The following is a 22,993-nucleotide window of genomic DNA, read 5'->3' on the forward strand; positions in this document are numbered from 1 at the left end:
CATCTGAAAATATTGTCAGTAATTCCTAAACATCAGTAACTTCAGTCACATCTTGATTGCTTCAACATACCTTGGCGGTGTATGGAACAAAAGTACTGTAATAAATATATATATATATATATATTCTCTTCTGCTTATCAGGGTCACAGGGCTACTGCCTGAACAAGTGCATCTAACACTCACACTCAGATTCACACCTATGGGCAATTTATGACCAATTAATGGCCATGTGGTAGGATCGAACTCATTAATAACTGTGAACCCCACTGTTGCCTGCTGGTCACCAACGACCTGACTGGAAACTCACCTATTTTTATGACTGTGGCTCATAAATATTTGCTTAAAGAAATAAATGTGACCATGGTCCAGTAAACTATTAATGATGAAATGAGAAATGGAAAACAATCTACAGGAGAAATGAAAAACTGTGAATATTTTATTAGGGGAGAACTATTGAATAGTAACTACAGAGACAGTTAAATAATATTTATAAGGAGAAACATTGTGGTGGCATTATTACATAAAGGGAAATAAACAATCACCTCCCACTTTGTTAGGTACATCTGTTTAACTTCTTGGTAATGCAAACATCTATTCAGCCTATCACCAGCAGCAGATCTCTTCATTTAGGCATAAACCTGAGCATCAGCATAGGGAAGAAAGGTAATTTAAGTGACTTTGAATGTTCCATGGTTGTTGGTGACAGACAGACAGCTCGGGGTATTTCAGAAACTGCTGATCTGCTGGGATTTTCCCACACAGTCATCGCTAAGGTGTTGCAAACAAAATATGCAGAGGAGCATCTCTGAAAGCACAACACATTGAATCTTGGACTGCAGCAGCAGAAGACTACACCACATGTGCCACTGCTGTCAGCTAAGAACCAATCAATTTGGACAACAGATGGGAAAAATGTTTCATGGCTGATGAGTCTCAATTTCTGCTGCAACATTTAGAAGGCGAATTGTTGCTGTGCATGTTCATCCATTTATGAGTACAGTGTACTCATCTCCTGATGGCTGCTTCCATGGGATAATGCACCATGTCACAAAGTTCAAATCGTCTCAGGCTGCTTTTTTGAAGATGACAATGAGTTCACTGTACTCATTTCCACAGTCTATAAATAGAGCACTTTTGGGATGTGGTGAAATTCACATCATGGACAAATCTACACTATCTGTGTGATGCTATCATGGCAACATGGGCCACAATTTCCAAGGAACGTTTCCTGCACCTTTCGGAATCTTTGCTACGATTAATTAAAGCAGCCCTGAAGGTGAAGGGGGAGGGGCTAAAGTGTCCGGAAAGTGTCTATTTTGGGGTAAGAATTTGAAACGAAGCCCCCCCAACCGGATGTATTGCATTATTTTTTAACTGTCCTGTAGCTGGTAAATAATATAATATGGTTATTTTGGGCTTTTAATGATTTCTCTAACTTTCATTTCATAACATACATCTGTTATGACTTTTTAAAATGTAAGAGTGCACAAGCTTGAGTTTATTTTGGATTTTTTTAAATCCACACAGGGTCACATGTACACATACATAGACTCAATGGATTGACACCGGATGTCAGAACAATGGCAAAGTCCAATGAACTCACGGACAGCCCACGTGTTTTATGGTCAGACAAGATAAAGATTGAACTATTTGGTCACAGTGACAAGAGTAGGAGTTTGGGGGAGTAAAACTACAGAACACTGTACTGACTGACAAGCACAGTGGGGGCATCATGCTCTGGGACTATTTTGCTGCCGGTGCTACTGGTGCGTTGAAGAAAGTGGATGAAATTATGAAGATGGAAGAATGCCTTAAAATTCTTAAGTTTCACCTCAAATTAAAAAATGTTCAATGTTTTAATAATTATTTAAAAGGACACATCAAAACTGGTTTTGGATTGGATAAAGCAAGCTAACATCAAACCTCTAAAATCTTGTTCCCAAACCCCCTTACAAACATTTAAAAGCCGGGTTCATGCCCGATCAACTTGTTTAAATTCACCACCAATTCTGACAAGAATTACGATTAAATATCAGGACAGAATTATGACTTTTTAAAAATATGGTCTGTTGTTTTGAGCCACAGTTGTGGCTTAAAGTAGATAACATGTACAGAAAATAAAGAATTCACAAATGTTTAATGTAAATCTTAAAACCAACTTTAGTAAGATTTCTTTTCTATATAACAAATACAACATAAACATACATAAACAAGTTGCAGTAATAAAACACACATTTCCAGTCTGACGTTACAGTGACCTAAAAGGAGCTCTAGGGTGTGACGTGTTAGAAAGCTTGTACAGCAGCCACTGGTTTATGGTACATGCTCAGTTTACAGTATATGAAAGCTCATGTTTTTGGATTTTTATGTTAAATGTACTCAAGCTGAAGGTAAATTCCTGAAATGCACTACAGTTTACAGCAGTAACCAAATCAGCTAAATGAAGGGAAAGTGTCCGTGCCCCACCATGACGCTGAAACACCCCAATGTCTTTATGTCAACGCAGACTGAAACAAAGATGTTTATATTTGATTAAAAAGTCATCTAAAAGTCCGTTTTTAGCAGCAGCGCGAGTTCTGACTGTAGCAGTATAAAGTCACGTCTCCGTTGTGATGTCCAGTCACCAGCGTGTTTAATCCCCCCCATCGAGCCAGCTGCCAGCCTTCACTCTCCGGAGCCCACATCATCCTCGAAGCCCCCGGGTGCCCGAGCTCCCACACACAGGCGCAGCCGTTCTGACTCAGGCCCACCACGCCGGAGCCACTGACGTCGGCTTCACACAGCCTGTAGAGCAAAGTGACAGATGTAAATATGCCAGTGTGTTTGAAAAGTGACGCAGAAACACAAACCTCGTCTTCCATTCCTCATCTCACCTGCCAGCCCAGGTTTCCGGTGGGTACAGCTGAGTAGCGGGGATGGATTTTCCACTTAGAGGGTTAATGGCGACCAAGGAGAAAAAGGCAGTCTTAGGATCTTTTATTTTTCCTTCTTTCTCTTCGTCTTCTAAAGAGCTTAGAAACTGATGCTGCAGCAGGACAAACAACACTCCCTGTGCACAAACACGCAAAGGACTTATATCACGTAAAGAATGACAGTTTTTTTTGTTTTTACTGCTTTTACTTACACAGGAGGAATATCCTCTGAGGCAGGCTGTGTGAGAAAAACCCTCTCCAAAGAGGACTCTGCACAGCAGCTGTCCAGTCTTTAGATTCCTACAACAAACAGAAACAACTTAACTGTAACTGGAGCAGCTTCGAGGTAAAGATGAAGCTGCTGATGAAATCACATTTCTTTCTATCAAAAACAAAACGACAGGATTACGTTTTGTTTTGTGTTATTTAAGCTGTTTTTTCTGTCTGTAGGGGGCAGCAGAAACAAACAGATGAGTCTTTAAACTTCCTCTTGTCCCATCTGTTGTCAGTTGATGCACTGACTGGTCAGGTGGTCCCGATGGAGCACAAGCCTACTGATGTCATTAGCTCTGTTTGAATAACTGATTCTAACAACATCAGAACCAAACGAACACGAGAGCAGCCAAAGAGAAACCCGAAACAGAATTCAGCAGTCTTGATCTTTAAATTAGACTTTTTATCATCACATTTATGTTTACCAGACATAAAGGTGTCCGCCCTCATCTGTACCAATGAGAGCATCAGGAAGTCCGTCAACTGGTGCAAGCGCTCCCACGCAAACGCCTGGAGATACCAGAGTCTGAGAGCTTGGTGAGCTGAGAGAAAAAAAGAGAAGTGAGACACGAATCGTGACAACTCTATGTAAGCCTCTGACCCCAAATGCAGATGTAGTTTGTGACTTTGACACAATGAGAGGCGACAGCGGAAAGGAAAACTGTGATGTGTTACCTGTAGTCTGACAGCGTAAACACCTGCAGAGTGGAACCTGTGGCTGAGTGGGACGTGGTCACCACTCTGGACCGGGACACACCAATCACTGCCTGAAGAATCCCCTCACAGAGCAATATTTGCATGAGGCTGGAGCATGACAGCACTCTGTGCACACAGACAACATACAAATATTTTACGAACTATACTGAACTTAATGAAAACTGCTCGTTTGCACAGGCGAAACAAAAGCACACCCCGTGATTCAGCAGCTTGTAGAACCGCCTTTAGCAGGGATAACTTGAAATAATGGTTTCCTGTATGACTTTGTCAGTCTCTCACATCGTTGTGGAGGAATTTTGGTCCACTCTTTTTTACAGTGTTGCTTCAGTTCATTTAGGTCTGCAAGCACAGCTCTCTTAAGGTCCTGCCCCAGCATTTGGTTGAAGCTGAGGTCTGGACTTTGACGGCATCATTGCACCTGAATTCTTTTCTTTTTCAGATATTGTGTTATAGATTTGCTGCTCGACTTGGAATCATTGTCCTGCTGTATGAACCGATTTGGGACACGCTTTAGGTGTCAGACAGATTCCCTCACATTTGATTCTTAAATACTTTAATCAACTCAACGACTGCAAGGTGCCCTGGTCCTGTGACTGCAAAGCAAGTCAGAATCATCACCCGTGCTTTACAGCTGGTATGAGCTGTTTGTGCTGATGTGCTGTGTTTGGTTTTCTCCAAATATGTTGCTGTGCATTGTTGCCAAACATCTACACTTTTGTTGAGAGGCTTTCTATTGGCAAACCTTCCAAACAAACCACACATTTTCTGTATTTTTCTAATTGTAATGTCATGAACTTCAACATTTTAATCGAGGCCTGTAGAATTTGAGATGCAGCTCTTGGCTTTTTCTTTTAGTTTCTCTGAATAACAACCAAAAACGTCTACTTGTATTGAGGTGCTAACACTTGTCGATGATCAGTTAATCAAGTGCATTTAATCAGTAGCACCTGGCTGGTCCTTACCCTCTTAATACCTATGGAAGCAGGAGGGGTGTACTTAGTTTTTACATGACAGACATGGTAGAGATAATCATTCACGGTTTAGTATTCACCTCACTTCTCTGATTTCCAGCTGACCCAGAGTCACACAGATCAGCCCAGCAGCATCCGGGACATGAAACACACTGATCACTGGCTGCAAATAAACACCAATTACTGCCATGTGATTTTATGCATCTCCCAAACATTCAAACTGCAGTTTACTAATCAAATTTATGTATCATTTATATTGTTTGTGCAATAACACTGGGCTACAACAAAGATGAAACTTATTCTAATACGTGGATTCTTTACGCTCTTTAATTATGTATTTATTGTATAGCTAGGGCTCCTGGCAGATTACTGAAACCAGCTGTTAATCAGTGGAACAGTAAAAAAGAAAAAGTAGTTCTAGCTAATGTTCAAACCTCCACAGAGTCATTCTGATATGCAGGCCCATGAGAAACTCACCTCACTAAAGGTCCAGGTGTGTATTAATTTCCATTCAGATGCTGAAGCTTGACTCCAAAGGCACACTGCCCACTTTCCTGCTGCTGCTACACACAAAGTGTCTGAGGATCCAGGAAAACAGCAAGCATCTACCAGAATGCCTCCTGCTGCAGCCTGAACACACACAAAAAACTGTAACTCACTCAAGAACAATGTTATGGATGCTTTAGATGCTATAGATGCACACACCCTTAAATTATATTTAATCTAAATAATAATCTTTAACTATACAGCAACAGATAAAACAGTTTTTACCCTCAATGTGTGCATGTGTCTAATTACAAGTTCTTCTTTCGTTTCCTCTGTTCTCAGGTCCAGCTGATGACCGGAGGGACTCAGGGAAGTAGTGAGTTCAACTGTGTGATGCTGATTGGCCCTAACTGGTGGCTTAGATAAACGGTGGATCTCTCCAGATGGAGAGAGAGCAGAGGGGCTAGGAGGGAGGTAAGTGATGGAGGGACAGGGAGACAGGGGTGGAGGAGAGAGAACCTGTCTGGAAGGGCTGTGTGGTGGAGCCAGGTTGAGACAAGGGGCAGAGGGGGAGGAGGTCAGACGGAGGCTGCAGGTGACAGGGTGGGGGGTGAGACCTAGGGAGGGTAGTTTTGGGCTGGTACTTAGGGTGGATGAAGGCAGGTGTGGGGTTATAAAGAGGGAGGGTGCTGAAGCCAGAGGGGAACTCAACATGAGCTGAGAGATGACACCGTGTGAAGATTTGGTCTGATTTTCAGGGAGTCTGTTTGGAGACTTCAGAGGTTCTCCTGGAGGGTTTGTTTCATTACATGCTTGTATATCAGCGCAGCTGCTGGAGGAGACTTCCTCTACAGGTGACTCAAAGGAAACCAGCTCAGTGGTAACTTTATCTTCTTCACTGTGATTTATACACGTCAGATCCTCTGAAGCATGGACCACACCATAATATGTTTGTTTTTCGGGTTCAGGATGTTTTACTTTAAGTTTTTCTGGGTGATTGATGACATCATCATTCTCTGTGCAGACCGGTCTGTCTGCAGAGTTCATGAGAGTCTGAAGTTCAATATGAGAGTTCACAAACACAGTTTCCTGCTCTGCATCCACACAGACATTAGCACACTTTTGCCCCACTGGCTCTGTTGGGGTAGAGTGAGTCTCTGCCAAGCTGTTTTCAGTCTGCAGCTCTTCAGTGAAGGAGTGCTTCATCACTTTATCTGTAAGCCTGTGTTCTTCTGATAGACTCCAGATGTTTATGGACTGGGCAGCAGCCAGCTGTTCTGCATTATGACCTGGTGAGCTTGCAATTGTGGGTGTGAGGCTTAGCGGGAGAGGAAGAGACGTCGTTGCATCAGCGCCGGTGCATCGAAAGTCAAAGCGGCGCCAGCTGCTGCGTGTGTTGTAAGATGGGGATGAGAAAGGTTCAACTGCAGATTCTCCAGTGACTTGGCGAAGCTTGAGGAGCTTCAGGGAAGCAAACTGGTCATCTGGGAGATGAAAATCTTGGTGGGTGTCCAAGTTCATCAGCGGGCCAGACAACAGAGAGGGAAGACGAAGCAGAGACGTTTGAGCCGGTGACAAGGAGGGCAAGAGCAGAGAACGCCAGCTCGATGTACCTGAAGAACACGAAGTGGAAAATAAAAGCTTCAGGCAAAAACATGCTCGTCACTGTATATAGAACTTGTTATGTATATACTGGGTGATGACCTGACTGAAGGAACAACCTGTCAGTCATCATGTCAGCAGGTCTGTTCAGGGAACTTTAAAACAGTTAAACTGACACCAGACACCAAGCCAAACTTTCAGTGCACATCTACATTCATCTCTTCACAAAATAGCCTCTGTGTCATCTTAGATGCACTTCTTCTTGTATCAAAAGAAGAAGTGCAGCTCTCTGCATTGGCTGTGGTTTCCTTCACACAACAAAAGTTTCCAGTTTCCATTCTTATAATTAACCTAATGCCGTCATTTCTTTGGCATTTCTACCTCTTTAATCACCACCATATGGCAACTGTGCACTGAGGGTTAGGATTCAAGCTGAAGACAGAAGGTTCTTTTTGAAGGGTTATTATGGAAAAAATTAAAAGAGTGCATGCAAAGTGTGACACACTAAATTAAAAATTGCGGCTGTATATTGCAGCAATAATATATTGCTGTCACAAACTCTCACAGCAAACTGTGCATTCAAGTGGGTCTCAGCAACATGTTTGGGAATTATCAGGAACTTTCTGCTGATCTCTTATTTCCCAAGGGACTGCACAGCAGATGGATGCACGCTTGATTTGGCCCAGATTTTAAACCATCTCCTCCCAGTCTTAAACCAAGGATGTTTTGCATGTAAGGCAAATGTGTTAACCACTACACTGCAGAGGCACTCATTGCTTTATACCACTACATAACTGCATCCGAACATTGTGCTGTATCAAAATGTGCAACGCAAATAATGTTTTTAATGCTGTCTCTTTGGCCACAACAGTCAAATTAATCCAAAAGTCTTTGAGATGAGTCTCTCCGATTTCTGTGATGTTTTTATAATCTGAACGCGTGGAATATGTGTCAGATAAAGCACATAAACATGAACATAACCTTAAGGAGGAAGGTTGTTTTAGAAATGGGTGTAAATAGATCTTGCGCTCACCCTTTTGTCACTATTCACTTTATAGAGTGAACATAGGTCTCAGGGTATTTTTATAATGATGCACAGACACATAGACAAAGACTGATAGCAGAGCCCAACAAATATATGACCAATAATGATAGACAGTTGTCATTTAAACATGCAATATATGAGCCAATATTTCTTTCTTTCAGACACATGAAAAAACAGATTATTCTAACGTTTGTTGTATGTGGTTATTTACGAGTCCTTACTGAGGTAATGTAATAATGCTGTTAAAAAGTTCACTTGTTTCACTGGGACAACAAATCAGAGATTATTCATTTACTGCTGACTCTGCTCAGATTAGCTGGTTGTTGTATTTGTGGCTTTCGAAACAGGGACCTTGGAGAGTGCCCTCCTAACAAGTTATTTCATGTCTTTTTTAAAATTTTAATTTATCAGCCATTATAAATGCAGATACAGATCTATCAGCAAATAGCTGATATTACCCGAAATATATGCTGGGCTCTATTTGATTCAAACTCATACAAGTCTTACTTTGGTTCATGTGTGGGGATCTGTTAGCCTTGTTGTTCCTCTTCATAAAGATTTCATAGACCTTCTCTGGATGTCCAGAGGCAGAGCTGGAAGAAGCTCTATTATCTCCAGAAGTAAGCGGAGGATCAGTGATGTGTGTGGGCACGTGCTGTGGTTCATCTGTTGCTGGGTCGGTTTCTCCTGGGATTGGGCAGGGCTCTGGTCCATCAGCTCCTTGGAGAGACTGACAGGAAGAGACTGGAATGTCTGTAGGTTGGGGATCATGTGAGATTTGCTCACTTGGTGACTGATGTGTGTTCAAACTAAAAGAGGCTCGTCCGGTCTGAGATCTCCCTCTCCCCGTGCCTCTCTTCCTCTTCCGGCCTCGTGCTGGACGAGCAGACGTGGGCGAAAAACTAGAGTCCATCTGACAAGCTGAAATCTCACCAGAGTTCTGGCTGTGTTCAGCAGATGCACACACAGATGCAACAGCCTGTGATGGTTTGTTAGGGTCCCCAGATGCAGTTGTTATAGAGAAGAAATCTGCCTGAGTGTGCGGCTGTGAAAGGTCGCTGCTCTGTGTGCTCCTGTTCTGTCCTTTGGCACGACCTCGGCTCCTGCGATGTCGTCCCCTGCTCAGCTGGGACTCTATTACAGCCTGCATGTCAGGCTGGCTCTGTGAAAAAGTCATTCGTCTTGTGGTTCGAACGTAGTATTCCACTGGGAAAAGTAGTCCCTCCACTAATGTACAGGAGTCCATAAGGCTCCCACTTTTCCCACCTCCAGTCAACTCATTCTTTTCCTCTTTTACTTCCACACTATAATCACGCCTTTTTTTACTTTCTGTTTTGTCCCCTACATTTTGTTCAGTGTCTTTACTAATGTTCTCTTCATTCCGTCCTCTACTATTTCCACCATCCTCTCCTCTCGCCCCTTCTTTTCTCGGTTTATTTTGTGTGCCATCCTGCCCCCTGTTTTCAGTTTGTGTTGTGAGCAACAATGACTCAGGTTCTTTCTCCCCTTCACATTTTTCCTCAGCATCTTTTTCCTTTTGTTCTTGGGATCTAGGGATCTCTTTTCCCTGAATATCTCCTGATTCAGTGTATCCATGTGTGCTCCAGTGTGTAAGCAGCAGAGAGGGAGACTCAGAATCTGTACCAGAAAAAAGCTCTTCACTTTCATTTACAGCATCTGCTTCATCTGATGTGAGTTTCTCCTCCTCTCCTGCTCTTTTGGCACTTTCCATCCCCTCACCCTGCTCCTGTCCCTTTTCATTGTTCTCTGTGCTCCTACTTTCCCAGCGTAGGCGGCTGCGTCGTGACCTGAGGCGCAGGGAAGAACCTGTTCTATAATCTGTAGGTTCAGCATGGCTGAGATCTGGCGTTTGCGGGCAAGCATCAGATGGAAGTGAGAACCTGATCACCTGGTTTCTCCTTGAGTTGTCAGATTCAGCTGGACCTGGCAAAAAATCAGATGATTTGTGAATTTCACTTTCTGCTTTTATTACAGGCCAAACATGCTGTGCCTCTGACAGTAATAACAGTGTAGTCTCATCCATATGACAAAGCAAATGTCCCATGATCAAGTGTTACCTTCAGTGTGTCTCTGACTCCGAGTTAAGCCCTGAGCTGTGTCGCTGCTGCTGTTTAGTATCAATGAAGAAGGATTGAGACGGAGATTTGATGCAGCCTCCGTGTCTCTTTGCTCCAGGTGGTTTTGTTCAGCGATCCTGCTCCTCACATGTCTCTGTACTGCCTCCAAGCGCTCGGCACGCTGTTTGCAGATGTATGCATATATATATATATATATATGAGACAAAAATGCTCTTTACATTTTCCTTTTTATAGCACAGTTAAAGACACTCACCTGCAGTCTCTGGGCTGTCCTGAGATATTCCCTTTGTAATTCAGCCAACTTCCTACGAAGCTGAGAAAAAACAACATTAATCTCAGGGGTCATGGCAGCATTTTATGTGGCTCAGGTGTGAGGACAAATGCAGGTTACCTTCTCCTTATCATCAGAATGCAGCGTAGATCTCAGCTGCTCCTCACAGTGCAGAATATCTCCCACAGTGGTCTCCATGCTGCTCTCTGGTCACAGCAACACACGACTAAGACTTAAATGTAGCCATGACACGGCTTCTATGGCGCTAGCACAGCTGGCAGACGTAACCTTTGCCATATAGATTCCCTTAAAACTTTAGCTCACTTCACCATAACGTGATTTTTCTTTAACTGAAAAACCCACACGAAACATAAACGTTAGCAGCCAACAGCCGAAGCTTACACCGCTATTGATAAACACCGATACTTTATTAAACTTGCAACTTGCCTTTTACTGTAGGTCATACTATTTCATAAGGTGAGCTCTTCAGCGACTACACCGGGCTACAAGTTTATTTTGACGGTCGATTTGGCAGCTATCGATTTAGTTCTAATTTCCCGCGACTCACATCGCCAGGCACGAGCAGTAGAGCGCCGATGAGTCGATCAGCGGTAGGTAAGTGAACCCAAAGCATCTCTGCCGCCCCCTCGTGTCTGGTTGCAGTGTAGGTCATAAACTAAGGAGCTTGGAAAGAAAAGCGGCTGGACTTCTTTACGTTTCTTGAAGACGTTTGACCTCCAGAAGCTTCTTCAGTTCTAACACCAGATGGTGGAGAGTCCCAGGTCATAAACCCCGCCGCCTGTTATCCCCAAAGATTCCTTTTAAAATTATTAGTAGTCCTCATCACGCTGATTTGTCTTTAAAGGATAATCATTCTCACAAGTTTGTTTTTTACTATTAAAATTGGGGTGCAACATTTTGATGACAGCTTTGATTGTCAGCTGCAGAAATAAAGTTTTTTGACAGCACTAAATAAAACCTGGCGTAAAGTCAAAGTTCTGTATTTAAATGCTGATCTGAAAACTTTAATCAGGAATTCTTTTACAGTGCATTTTGCCATAGAGAATAATATTTTAAAGATATAATTTCTACAGGACTGAATAGTCCTGTACATACATAAGTATGTAAAAGTTCAGAGTCTCTGTGCATTATCTGAGGATCATGTGAAGTACTTGTAACATTACACAAAGCAAAGGTCGCTGTTACAGTGTTCAAAAAGTGCTGTTTTTGTTTAACATCAGTGGGGGATCTATGGTGGACGCCTGAAGACGATTTTCCTCTGAGGAGGCTGCTGGTGAAGATGTTTCTGACATGATTTCTACCTCACTTGGTCAACAGAACATCTGGCACAGGATAGCGATGAAGAAAGAGGGGGAGAAAGCGGCTCTAAACCTCTGGACCCAGGAATCCAGGCCCAGCTTGGTCCTGATGATCTCCCTCACCCATTACCCCCCTCCAGGGTATTTATAGCTATTGATAACAAAGCAGATTCTGGGTCCTGCTGTTAAATGAAAATAATAAATTGTGCTTCTATGAAACCTTTGCTGATGTGTTTATAAGTCGAACATTTTATTTAAAGTTTTCAGGCTCCAGAGCTCTCAATCTGCAATGGATATAAAACTGTTTAAATCTTCAGTTTGATATTATTGTCAGTCTTATGCTAAAATCTCAAAAGACAACATTACATTTCCAGATTTAATTTTAATATTATCAGCAACTCTGGGCCTCTGTAGAGACTCAAAAATATTGTCAAACATATTGACAATGAGAGCAACACAAGTGTGTAGCATCACTAACTAGCTCACAACAAGCCTACCACAGCGCCCGTGCTAACTGTTAACCTTACAAAATCATGTTTAGCTTATATCAGTAAAAATAAAATGCATCAAATTGCTGCCAAACAAATTTTTTTCAGCCTGCTGAAATTCTTTGAAAGTCTAACATTATTAGCAGTAAAAAAATTACCCAACTAGCAAGCTGCCTACAAAAAAATCAAAATGAGGCCAAAGTATTTTAACTGGGCTAAAAATGCAAATAATGTAACAAAAACTTAAATGACTTAAATAACTTAACTTAAATAACTTAATTAATTAATAATTAATCAATATTTTATTTATTTATTAATTAAAAATCCTTAATGATAATAGGTGACACGAGGTGATTTTATTGCATAACCTTTATTAAAATAGATTACTATTACAGTTTTATTAGTGGAAAGATAGACGGGTTTTGTACAGAGCCGTGTTTTCTGAAGACTGCGAGAAGCAGTTAGCACAGTTTTGAAAGACATGTTTAATCCCAAAGATGTTTACTTTAATATACTGATGAGAAAAAGAAATCAAACAATGATGCAGAGGCTACAGATCAGGCTACAGACGTGATGGAGTTCTCTCTGAACAAATTAGAGTGTCTTGGACTGATGAGGATAAAACAATGAAGTAAAGCAATGCTATGTTGTCTTGTAAGTGTGAATCCTGCTCGTTTAGCAGTCTGCATAGGATAACATCCTTTAAAATCTGCATCAATTAAACTGAACTGTGCTACAGTTTCTTTATATTCAGAAACATAACGTCCTATAAAGGAGAACATAGATACACTATATTGTCAAAAGTATTCACTCAGTGATCCAAATTCTTGAATTCCTGCATGCAGACCGTTTCTACAAACATTTGTGAAAGAATGGCTCGCTCTCAGGAGCTCAGTGAATTCGAGCGTGGTACCGTGACATGATGCCACCTGTGCAACAAATAAGGTTGTGAAATTTCCTCACTACTAAATATTCCACAGCCAACTCTTAGCGGTAGTATAACAAAGTGGAAGTGATTGGGAACCAGACCAACTCAGCCACGAAGTGGGAGGCCATGTAAAAGTGGATGCTGAGGAGTATAGTGTCCGGAGGTCGCCAACTTTCTGCAGACCTCCAAACTTCATGTGGCCTTCAGATCAGCTCAAGAGCAGTATGTAGAGAGCTTCATGGAAAGGGTTTCCATCCAAGCTTTACATTGACAGAATGCAGAATGCAAAGCGTTGGATGCAGTGGTGAAAATGTGGGTTTGGACCGTATTTGTCTGACTGCACTGTGCCAAGTGTAAAGTTTGGTGGAGGGAGGATTATGGTGTGGCTTTCTTTTTCAGGAGTTTGGCTCGGACCCTTAGTTAAGAGAAATATACTCTTAATGCTTCCGCATACCAAGATATTTTGGATAATTTCATGCTTCCAGCTGATTTTGGGAACTGTTCTAACATCACTGAGAAAGGTCCATTAAGACATTGAAGTTGGGTGTAGAAAACCTTGACTGGCCTCCTCATCCAACATCATTGTCTGACCTTAGAAATGTGCTTCAGGAAGAATGATCAAAATTCCCAGAAACACATTCCTAAACCTCATGGAAAGCCTCCCCAGAAGAGTTGAAGCTGTTATAACTTCAAAAAGTGGACTAGCATCATATTGAACACTATGGATTATGAATGTGATGTCACTCAATGTGATATGAATGCAAAGGAGGATAAGTGAATACTTTTGGGAGTATAGTGTATTTCTCTTCACTACAATGCAGACTGCATATCAACAACATGAAATGTGAAAAGTGACAAAAAAACTCTTTGAAAATGTTAGTGTAAGATTAGATTTCTTATAGTCTTCTTTATTTGTGATTGATTTGCAACTTTGAGTTGTTCATATTAGCAAAATGCATTTTTTGCAAAAGCAAAAAAGACACTCATAGTGTTTGAGTTATTATTCAGACGGTTGCGCAAAACATTGTTCAAGCCTAGTTTGGTGAAATTCTCCATTTCCTCATGAACCCAAAGGTGAGGCACTTCAGGACGGGCATGCTGACGTTCATCAAAGGACGCAGGGTAAATAGCATGCAGTACAAGGCCTGGAGAGACAGGCGTCCAGTTTCATCGCCATATTTCAGCGCTAAAAGGGGTGAGTACAGCGGGTTGGTCAGATTGTGGAAATATGGATTGCTGGCTTCGATCATGCTCATTGTACGCTACAAAGAAAGATAAGACAAATGGGAAGACACCATCTGCAGTCAGACTTAAAGGATTAATCCAAGAAGGAGTCAGATGGATTAGACTGAGTGAGTCATAATGACACAGTTTTGAACTTACTTTGGCAATGTGATCAGGTGTTTGTCCCAGTATCTCAAAGATATCCACAGCACCAGGGAGATAGAAATTCCTGAAGTCATTCACTGTGTCAGGATCAACACTAGGCCACTCCTTCTCTTTCATGCCCTGAATCATCTTTACTTCAAATTCTGTGTGCACGGGGCCTGGCTCCAGCATTGATAATCTGCGGAGAGAAAAAACACACAACAAAGAAGTAAACCACATGGCTTAGTTAAATAGATTCAAATGAGCTTTAACAGTTTTAAACACAAGTTTGCTCGGATGTTTGACACAACTGGATAGTTAAACTGTTTTGAATGAAAAATGAGGGGGAAAAAAACCCCAAACCAAAACATTTTTATGCTGTTCTGTTGGTTTTATCGGTTCTTTGTTTAATCCCTTTTTTCAGATTGAAATTCAACTAACTAAATTTTTGGACAGTGGATTGCCATGTAAGTTTTTTTTAGAGTAAGTCATCTAACATGCCTGTTGATCCCTGAAATGTTCCTCTAGTTCAGCCATTACATTAATATTTATTGTTTTTTGTAAAATGCCTCGAGGTTATTAGACAGATCCTCTTGGGACCATAAATGTTTGCACAAAATGTCACGATAATGTTGAATATTTGTTGAACATTTCAGTTTGCACCAAAGTAGTAGTGTACCAACCAAAACAGTAACATGAAGCAGTTATTTGTGGATTTATTTTTGCAGCTTATCCTGCTTGATGCTGGAATTAGGGCAAGGCCTCTTTGATTGACAGGTATCCCAGCACAGGTACTTACAGCCTGCTAGACGGTCACTACTTCAGAGCATTAAACCGAACTTCTGCACCGTGTGTGCTGTTGGAGCCTTTTGAAGCTTTATTTAATGGATAATCTGAGTAATATTATGATTCACTGTTTGGTACAGGCCATCCAAGAAGTTTGGGTTTTTGGACAGCAATCTCTCCATTACTTGGCGCTGATTAGGAGATATGTATACATTTTTTTGCTGCATTTTGTGGAGTCCAAAATCCCTGGATAATGTCACATCCATCTTTTATACTCTCTACAGGCGGGCCTACCTTGACAGATTACTACATTAAAATGTAATGTTCCTAAATCAGTTCCACCCCATGCTTTGCCTTCAAAATGTCAACAGTGTGACAGTGAAAAAACGTTCAGCTTGAGGCTTCCCAAACTAATGGAAATTCAGTGACTAATGGGTAACCTCAAAGTTTGTTTGTTCATCTTTTATTCACAGCCACTGATTTTTGTCTTTTTAACAGTCAGTTGTACTCACATGACATTAAAACTCAAAAGCTGCGCAGCCAGACCCTCGCAGAAGCCCTCAAGAGCAAACTTGGAAGCTGCGTATACCTCATTAAACGCCACCCCTGTGAAAAACAAAGCGTACATGTAACCTCACAGATCGGCTGTTCACACATGTTTCTGAAGTCATACACATTAGTCTCTTCATATGTCCGCACTTCCATTAGCCTGCCTTCCACCCGCCTAACCGTCAAACTGAAGCTGACAGACGTGTTACTTCCCCCGCCACACCTCCTCTGCCTTCATACGTCTACGTCTGCTCACCTTGGAGTCCCATCACACTGCTCATCACTATGATGCGTCCCGCTCTCCTATTCTTCATGTCAGGCATCACCTCCTTGATCAGGCGAACTGATCCATAGAAGTTGGTCTCAAAGACGTTGTTCATCTCGTCCATAGGGATGCTCTCCACTGGACCCACCAGGCCGATGCCTGCATTACTTACTGGTTTGGAGAAAAAGGATGAATTGAAGAAAAGGGTATGATCAACACCAGGTTTGGACATTTTAGCATTCTAAAGTATAGTGATGCTTTCGTTGTACTCACTGAGGATGTCTATGTGTCGATCTTTGATGCTGTCGATACACTGTTTTATCGACTCGTCACTGCAGACGTCCAGTTCAGCCACAAAAAGAGTTTTGCCGTACAAATCCCCAGCAGCTTTCACCAGATTATCTTTACGTTTCAGGTCACGCATCGTAGCTATTACTGCAGACAACATGGTGACAGAAAAGAGAAAAAAGACAAAAAATAATAAGCTGGGATTAATGTTCACATATTTTGTTATCTTAGCCTCATCCTGTGATTTGTTTCATCTCTAGCAGCTCTGCAAAAACAAGATTGCCACAGAAACGCGACATTTTTATTTAACCATTATTTATAGGTAATCCCACTGAGACTCAGTGTCTCATTTGTTTCTGTCATCTGTTTCAGACACACATATTAAAATTACAACAATAAAAGAAACAATAAATGTTTACACAGTCATATCAAAAGCAGGAACAAGTTCCCAATGATGATTTCACAAGGACATGGAAATGCAGTCGTGCTGAGAAGTGGCAAAAACATTGGTTTGCTGAGTTTAGCCACTGCCATCCCATCCAGCTAGAGCCATCACGCTATAAAGAAGACCTCCTCTGTGAAAACTGGAGAGAAACCCTGCCTCAAGCCAAAAACAAGGACGGGGCTTCTCTCTACAAACTCGAATTGGCAACTGCATGTTGCCCTTGACAAACAACTGAAGTTTCTGCAACATAATGTCACGACTTCACTCCAGCCATCAGAGATGATCATCGTCTTAGCTGACAAAACACCTGATCACACTGGAACTCAGGAGCTGGAAGATTTATAAGCCCATAGATGTTGGCTGGAGAGGTTTTGCAGGACTGTTCCTCTGGAAAGGCCTTAATCGACCAAATCCAAGATTGAAGCCACGGACAAAACCACTGGATGGCTTTGGGTTAAAAGCTGATGGGTAGCTTCTGTTTGGATGCAAGTCTGGGCTTGATCAGCCCTTGCTGCGTTACCCAGGTGACAGTGTCTGATTTTGAACGACCAGACCAAAACAGCCCCGTATCTTACGCACCGTGAACCAATGCAACCTTCCATCTGTAAATAAATGATTAGGAAACTGCAGGTAAAATGTTTATATGCAGACAACATTGCAGAGTCAGACTAAGTTCAGTGTCTACGGCTATATTCAAACTGACAAGGTATGAATTAGCACAAAAACAGTGTTTGTTATTTCAGAGAACGAAAGGCTCTGGTGCAGCATCAACATAGGATTTACACACATTTTTGAGCTTTTACGTGAGAATTTTCAATCTGAATGAGCCTGTCCTTGTATACATGCCTGTGGAAGAGGGGTGGTGCTCTGCTGGAGAGGAGGGTTGGTGCAGCGGGCTCGAGGGGCACTGCCAGGATGGCTGGCAGGGAAGCTGAAAGCACTTTAGAAAATGCATTTTCCCTGTTTCAGTGATGCCGGACATGGAGGAGAGGGAAGTGCAGGTGGCGATGGCTGGAAAGTGGCCGCAAAGCACAAGATACTATATATAAAGCTATCAATAAAACAGTTCTCACAGCTCTTACTGTTCACAATGCGATCAACAGCTGTGAGTCAGGTGGAATAACATCCTATAGGTAAACATACAGGATAAAGTCCACACACATGACCTTCATCATGTGCGCACATGCCTACTTTTCATGACTCAAACACGACTCATTTATTAGTTGTCACGTTCTAAATAGCAGAAGGGAAATCTATGCTATAGATAGCCACCATAGTAATGATAAACCTTAAGTAGCTTTCTGTGATGATACATAGTATGCAGACTGGGATTAGCCTTGCCATGACACATCACCTGCCTGCTCTAAGAATAGCCCGGTCAGCCTTCACAGCCTCGTCCGTGAGATCCTTGAGTAAAGCAATTATTACACTAACTGTGGCTGGCCTCCTGTTTTTACCTATTGTCTGATGTTTTAAGATACTAAGGTCTAAATTGGCAACACAGACAGCTACACAGCATCATGTAGCGAGCTAGGAGAGTGTTTCCTTTCACTGCACAATGCAGTTTCTGGCCTTAATGTTGGAGCAATACCCTGAGCACCACTGACAATCACTGACCGCTTCGAAGTCCATAATCTTTCTGGTTACATTTTTCATCCTCTGAACAAGTAATTCTTGGCTATGGTTCTAGAGGTAGAGCAGGACATATGCTAATCTGAAGGTTGGTGATTTGATCCCTTACTGCTCTAGTCTGGATGCCAAAGTCTACTTTTGATATTCCCAAAACATTAATCATTGTGTGATTGTGTGAATGTGACATGTTGTATGAAGCACTCTAAGTGCTCGATCAAATTGGAAAAGTGCTATATACGAACCAGTTCATTTACCATTTAACATAAGATAAGACAAGATAGCCTTTAATAGTCCCACAGTTAAGAAATTAACATTGTTACAGCAGCAGAGTATAAGTATGCATTTTTCCCCATGTTATGATATCATTGTTTATGACTGTTTAATAGTATCAAAAGACACAGAGAGGCTTTAATATGACTAGCAGGAGAAATGGAACAGTAGAAAGGCAGCATTACATACATATATAATTAGCTGTGACTGGGTGATGTAATGATTTTTAACACAGGCCGTGTGTTCCTTCAGTTTGGTATTGGATGTAACAGACAGGGCGTAGGAGGCAGCCTTTGAAGGAGTGCGCGCAGCCTTGATTTGGATTAGATCTGGTCTGATGCCGCAGAGTCTTAGTTTCTCTGGCAAAACTCGACGTGCTGTATTTCAGTGCAGACTGGCAAAGAATTGCCTCTCATGCTGGCGCACATGTCTGTAACAAGCTGTGCAAGTACTGGAGATCTGTTTTGTAGAGCTAACAGGTTTTTTGGCGATAACCTGAGAAAATAACAGCAGTTCTCTTCAGGAAATATATATGATATATGTGGCAGAATACTGTTGATGAGCACATGAACCATTTCCTTTAAATTTCCTCAAATCATTTGTATTTGCACCTCCGCTTTTGCATTTCTGAAGCAAAGACCTTTGAGGTCCTTTGACCTTTGACCTCCAGGTTCTACATAAAGTAAAAATTTCAGCCAATAGCTTTGTAAGAGACTTATTTGTTTTTTAAGAGTGTTGCATTACAAACACGATCATTTTACAACTTAACAACACTAAAAAAAAGACAGTAGAGGATAAAGCTCCTGTGATAAATTATATTAGTTTTTAATTATTTCACTGAACTTTGTCTGTTTCCCTATGTCTTATAACACAACTGTAGCTTGTTCACATGCCAGACCAGTTAAAATCTAATATATAGGTATCATCTACCTTCCTCACTCATGTACCCACCGTGATAGCGCTGCTTTTCATCCTCGGCCAGCATTACAGCAATCCTCAGGCCAATGCCGGAGGAACAGCCTGTGATCAGCACCACTTTCTGCCCATGTCTCTCCATGGCTCTGCTCAAACTGATACTATAGCAGACAAGCAGCTCAGCAGGATGAGTGATACTTTCAGATGAAAGCCATTATAAGAGGATAAACTCAGAAAGGGAGTCACATGGACAGGCCACACAGCACACGATGCATGAAGACTGGGATTATCCAACAGCTTTGCAGGTATAATATAACTGTTAAAACTGAAAAAAAGGACAGTAGCATGCGGAAGAACCATACACAACCACAGCAGCCTGTCACCTCATCATTGCAACTACCGTGGTCACACACTACTGTCCCATTCTTCAACCAGCATTTGTCACATCACCCAGTACGGTTGTGTTGGTCACTCTGGCACAAACAGGTTGTGATCCCACAAGTGTTCAGTGGGGTTGAGGTCGCTCCGTTCCATCCTCTCCAATCCCAAATTCTGGAGGTAGTCTCTGAAAAACCCCACTGTGTGTGGGCAGGTTTTTGTCATCTTAGAGGACAGAGTTGAGTCTCAGACTGTGGAGATATGGGATTGCCACTGGTTGCCATCTCATCTTGATATTTCTCTGCACTGAGATTGCTTCCAGTAAAGACGAGCCCTATTTTTCCAGTGAGGTAGATGCTGCCACACACTGTCACACTGCCTCCACCAAAGGCTGTTATTCTATCAGTGCAGCAATCAGCATAGTGTTCTCTGTGTCTTCTCCACACTTTGACCCCATGATCCAGCAGAATCTGGACTCATCACTGAACATAACGTTCCTCCACAGCTTCAGGTTCCAGTGCACATGTTGGTGACACCAGTGTAAACGGGCCTGACAGTGAAGGGCAGTTATGGCAGGCCTCCTGACAGCCCTATGAGACCAGAGATTAGCTGTGTGCAGTCTGTCCAGGATTGTCGGGTTTTCTCTTTGTCCTGGAAACCTTCACTGCAAATCTGTAAAAGACTGCCTTCAGTTCCTAAGTGCTGACAAGTTGAGGAATTGGTCTGCTTGGCACGCCCACTTTGTGGCGTGTGTCTTACATCCATTATATGAAGCCTGGCCTTCAGTTTGGAGATTCAAAAAATGCTGTAGCTTGGCTTTGCAGAACATCATTTTCAGGTTACCCTGTGGCATGAGCCATGTCCAGATCAGTCAAATGCGTCTGTGCCATGTGCCTGCGTGGAGCAGACACCAACTGTAGCAGGGTTCTGCTGCTGCCGGTCAGGAGCCTGAATGTCAGCACCTGGGGTACCAGAAGTTCAAACAAAAGTCAACAGCAGAACAAGCTTTTTGGTACTGGCAGAGAAGTTTGGCAAGTTCTTCATGGGCGCAACTCAGATACTCAACTTTGCTGCTCAACCCACAAATACATTTTTCTAATAAATGTGACACCATTTTAGGGGAAATAAAAAGACTTTCCAATGGTGTAATTTTTGTTGCTAAGAAGCATTGTTACAACAAAGAAATAATCCACCAAACACAATTTTTTGTACTTTTTGTGTTAAGTTTAGATGTCAGCTTGTGTAGATCTCCACCAAGAAATTTGGCGACTCCCAGTGGTCAACATGATTACTTTCAATAGATAAACTTAAATTACTGAAATGTAATCAAAATATAAAGGGCAGTGTTGCTCTAGCAACATAAAAGATAAAAATAATATAATCTACAATAAAAACAACTTTGATAAAAGTACCAATTGTCCATACTGAAGGCCTTATAAGTGAGGCAGTGCAAAATGTTATATACAGTAAACTGAAAAAAAGGCCATGTTGGATTTACTTGATTCAATAGTGGACATTGGTTGCACACAAATGTTTTGCTTTGGCAGAAACGTAAACAACTGAGTTAAATCAACACAACTTTTTCATATTCAATAAACATGTGCATTTTGTGTTCATAGAACGCGATTGAAACATGTTTAAATGAAGTAAGTTGAGCTCTTGGAATATTTTAATCCTTCACAATTTTGTCATTTTATTTCAACACTATTCAATAACTTTTACCCCCATACTTGGTCACTTAAATACGACATGTTGTCTTCATATTACATAATGTTCAACAAAGTCTAGAGTCTGGTTACCATAAAAATTGAATGGATCTACAACTTCCTCCTATCTTTATCCTGGTTGCAGGGGGTTGGGAAATAACCCTGAAGTGATAGGTTACAAGGCAGAGTGCACCCTGGACAGCTCACAAGTCTATCGCAAACAACTATTTTCACTTACATTGACAGGTAATTTAGAATCACTAATCAACCTAAGCTGACTCTAACAACTGCATGACTTTTAACTGTGGGAAGAAACCAGAATACTCAGAGAGAACCCCGTGCAAACTAGCCAGATTGTGGATTTGAACCCAGGACCTTCTTACTGTGAAGCACTAACCACCATGCCACCAATCTAGACTTAACAAAAGTAGGAAAGCTATGATTTCAAGGCTTGATGCAGAATTTTTTTGTACGTTTTTGTCCTTGACAGGTTAAACGACAATAAATAGCAATAGCATACACGTGGTGTGTGTGCCTCTTATAACTCCAGTGATTTTCCTGCAGTTTGACATCTCGCGCGATCTTGTGAATTTCATGAGTTCAGCAACTAACCACTCTTACTAGATTGTATCAGGTCATCTCAACAAGAACAAATTAAGTTGTTGAATGTTACACAGATCCTTCATGATTTAATTACGTTCATAGAAACATGAAATTATTGTGTTCAAATTACAGGTCAGACTTTTTTAATGTAACAACCACCCAATTTACCTTTTTCAGTATACCAAAAAAAGTAGAGGCGGCTGCTCGACTTGACTGAGATGGATGCCTTCCTGAAACCACGATCCAAAGCGCGTGAGACTGAAATCCCGCGCAGTGTCGTAAGTTATTGACTTACTTCACTCGAACATGATATGAACAATTTAATCTAGCCTCTCTGCATATCATGTAGTTTCTACACTATATAGTTACACTTAGCTTTAAAGCATGAGGCACTTGTGTTAAATACACGCTAGATGCTTATGTAAATCCAAGAGCTGGCCAATCCCTTTTTTTCAGTGTAAAGAGAATTCTAGCAAATAGTGTAAATGGCATTAATAAATGTACACCACTAATCTAAGAAGAACAGCAAAAATGTTTGATACAAAAATTTGTAAATGTGTGTGGAAACTGTGGAAGCCTGACAGGTGTCTTTACCTGTCACAAAAAGGAGAGCAGTCGGAGTGTTTTTTAGAGAATGGTAGGAATGATTTCCTGATGCGTTCTTCATGGCAGAGAGG

General features: G+C 41.6%; 2 protein-coding genes across 4 annotated transcripts; both read right to left on the reverse strand.

Annotated features, from left to right (window-relative positions):
• Positions 1–2,189: 2,189 nt before the first annotated feature.
• Positions 2,190–10,928, reverse strand: palb2 (partner and localizer of BRCA2). Of its 3 annotated transcripts, none has more exons than XM_087841606.1 (12): positions 10,497–10,927; positions 10,359–10,418; positions 10,085–10,265; positions 8,514–9,950; positions 5,672–6,972; positions 5,351–5,503; positions 4,954–5,036; positions 3,861–4,007; positions 3,611–3,727; positions 3,125–3,212; positions 2,874–3,049; positions 2,190–2,784 (listed from the first exon to the last, which is right to left on the reverse strand). In XM_087841606.1, exons 1-12 carry the CDS (start codon positions 10,572–10,574, stop codon positions 2,559–2,561), a joined length of 4,047 nt encoding a protein of 1,348 aa, XP_087697732.1. In that variant the 5' UTR covers positions 10,575–10,927; the 3' UTR covers positions 2,190–2,558. The 3 variants fall into 3 exon arrangements, with proteins under 3 accessions (XP_087697732.1, XP_087697731.1, XP_087697733.1); XM_087841605.1 differs by having other exon boundaries at positions 5,645–6,972; XM_087841607.1 differs by having other exon boundaries at positions 2,641–2,784; positions 2,874–2,927; positions 5,645–6,972; positions 10,497–10,928.
• Positions 10,929–13,560: 2,632 nt separating this feature from the next.
• Positions 13,561–19,844, reverse strand: LOC102786304 (retinol dehydrogenase 8-like). The gene is made up of 6 exons (XM_087842497.1): positions 19,666–19,844; positions 16,353–16,514; positions 16,071–16,250; positions 15,778–15,871; positions 14,495–14,678; positions 13,561–14,373 (listed from the first exon to the last, which is right to left on the reverse strand). Exons 1-6 carry the CDS (start codon positions 19,769–19,771, stop codon positions 14,146–14,148), a joined length of 954 nt encoding a protein of 317 aa, XP_087698623.1. The 5' UTR covers positions 19,772–19,844; the 3' UTR covers positions 13,561–14,145.
• Between the last annotated feature and the right edge of the window lie 3,149 nt (positions 19,845–22,993).

The sequence above is a fragment of the Neolamprologus brichardi genome, chromosome 6 (assembly GCF_056152115.1).
Source record: "Neolamprologus brichardi isolate AB-2024 chromosome 6, ASM5615211v1, whole genome shotgun sequence".
Taxonomy (NCBI): Eukaryota; Metazoa; Chordata; class Actinopteri; order Cichliformes; family Cichlidae; genus Neolamprologus; species Neolamprologus brichardi.

What these genes read in the sequence shown, in the direction of transcription:
- palb2 (XM_087841605.1), bottom strand. Translation starts at nt 10,574, where the DNA reads ATGGAGACCACTGTGGGAGATATTCTGCACTGTGAGGAGCAGCTGAGA. An exon ending in GGCGGACACCTTTATGTCTG is followed by an intron (nt 3,213 to 3,610) that starts GTAAACATAAAT and finishes TGTTTGTTGTAG; the next exon opens with GAATCTAAAGACTGGACAGC. An exon ending in TCAGAGGATATTCCTCCTGT is followed by an intron (nt 3,050 to 3,124) that starts GTAAGTAAAAGC and finishes GTTTGTGCACAG; the next exon opens with GGAGTGTTGTTTGTCCTGCT.
- LOC102786304 (XM_087842497.1), bottom strand. Translation starts at nt 19,771, where the DNA reads ATGGAGAGACATGGGCAGAAAGTGGTGCTGATCACAGGCTGTTCCTCC. An exon ending in TGAAAAGCAGCGCTATCACG is followed by an intron (nt 16,515 to 19,665) that starts GTGGGTACATGA and finishes TGTTGTCTGCAG; the next exon opens with TAATAGCTACGATGCGTGAC. An exon ending in TCGACACATAGACATCCTCA is followed by an intron (nt 16,251 to 16,352) that starts GTGAGTACAACG and finishes TCTCCAAACCAG; the next exon opens with TAAGTAATGCAGGCATCGGC.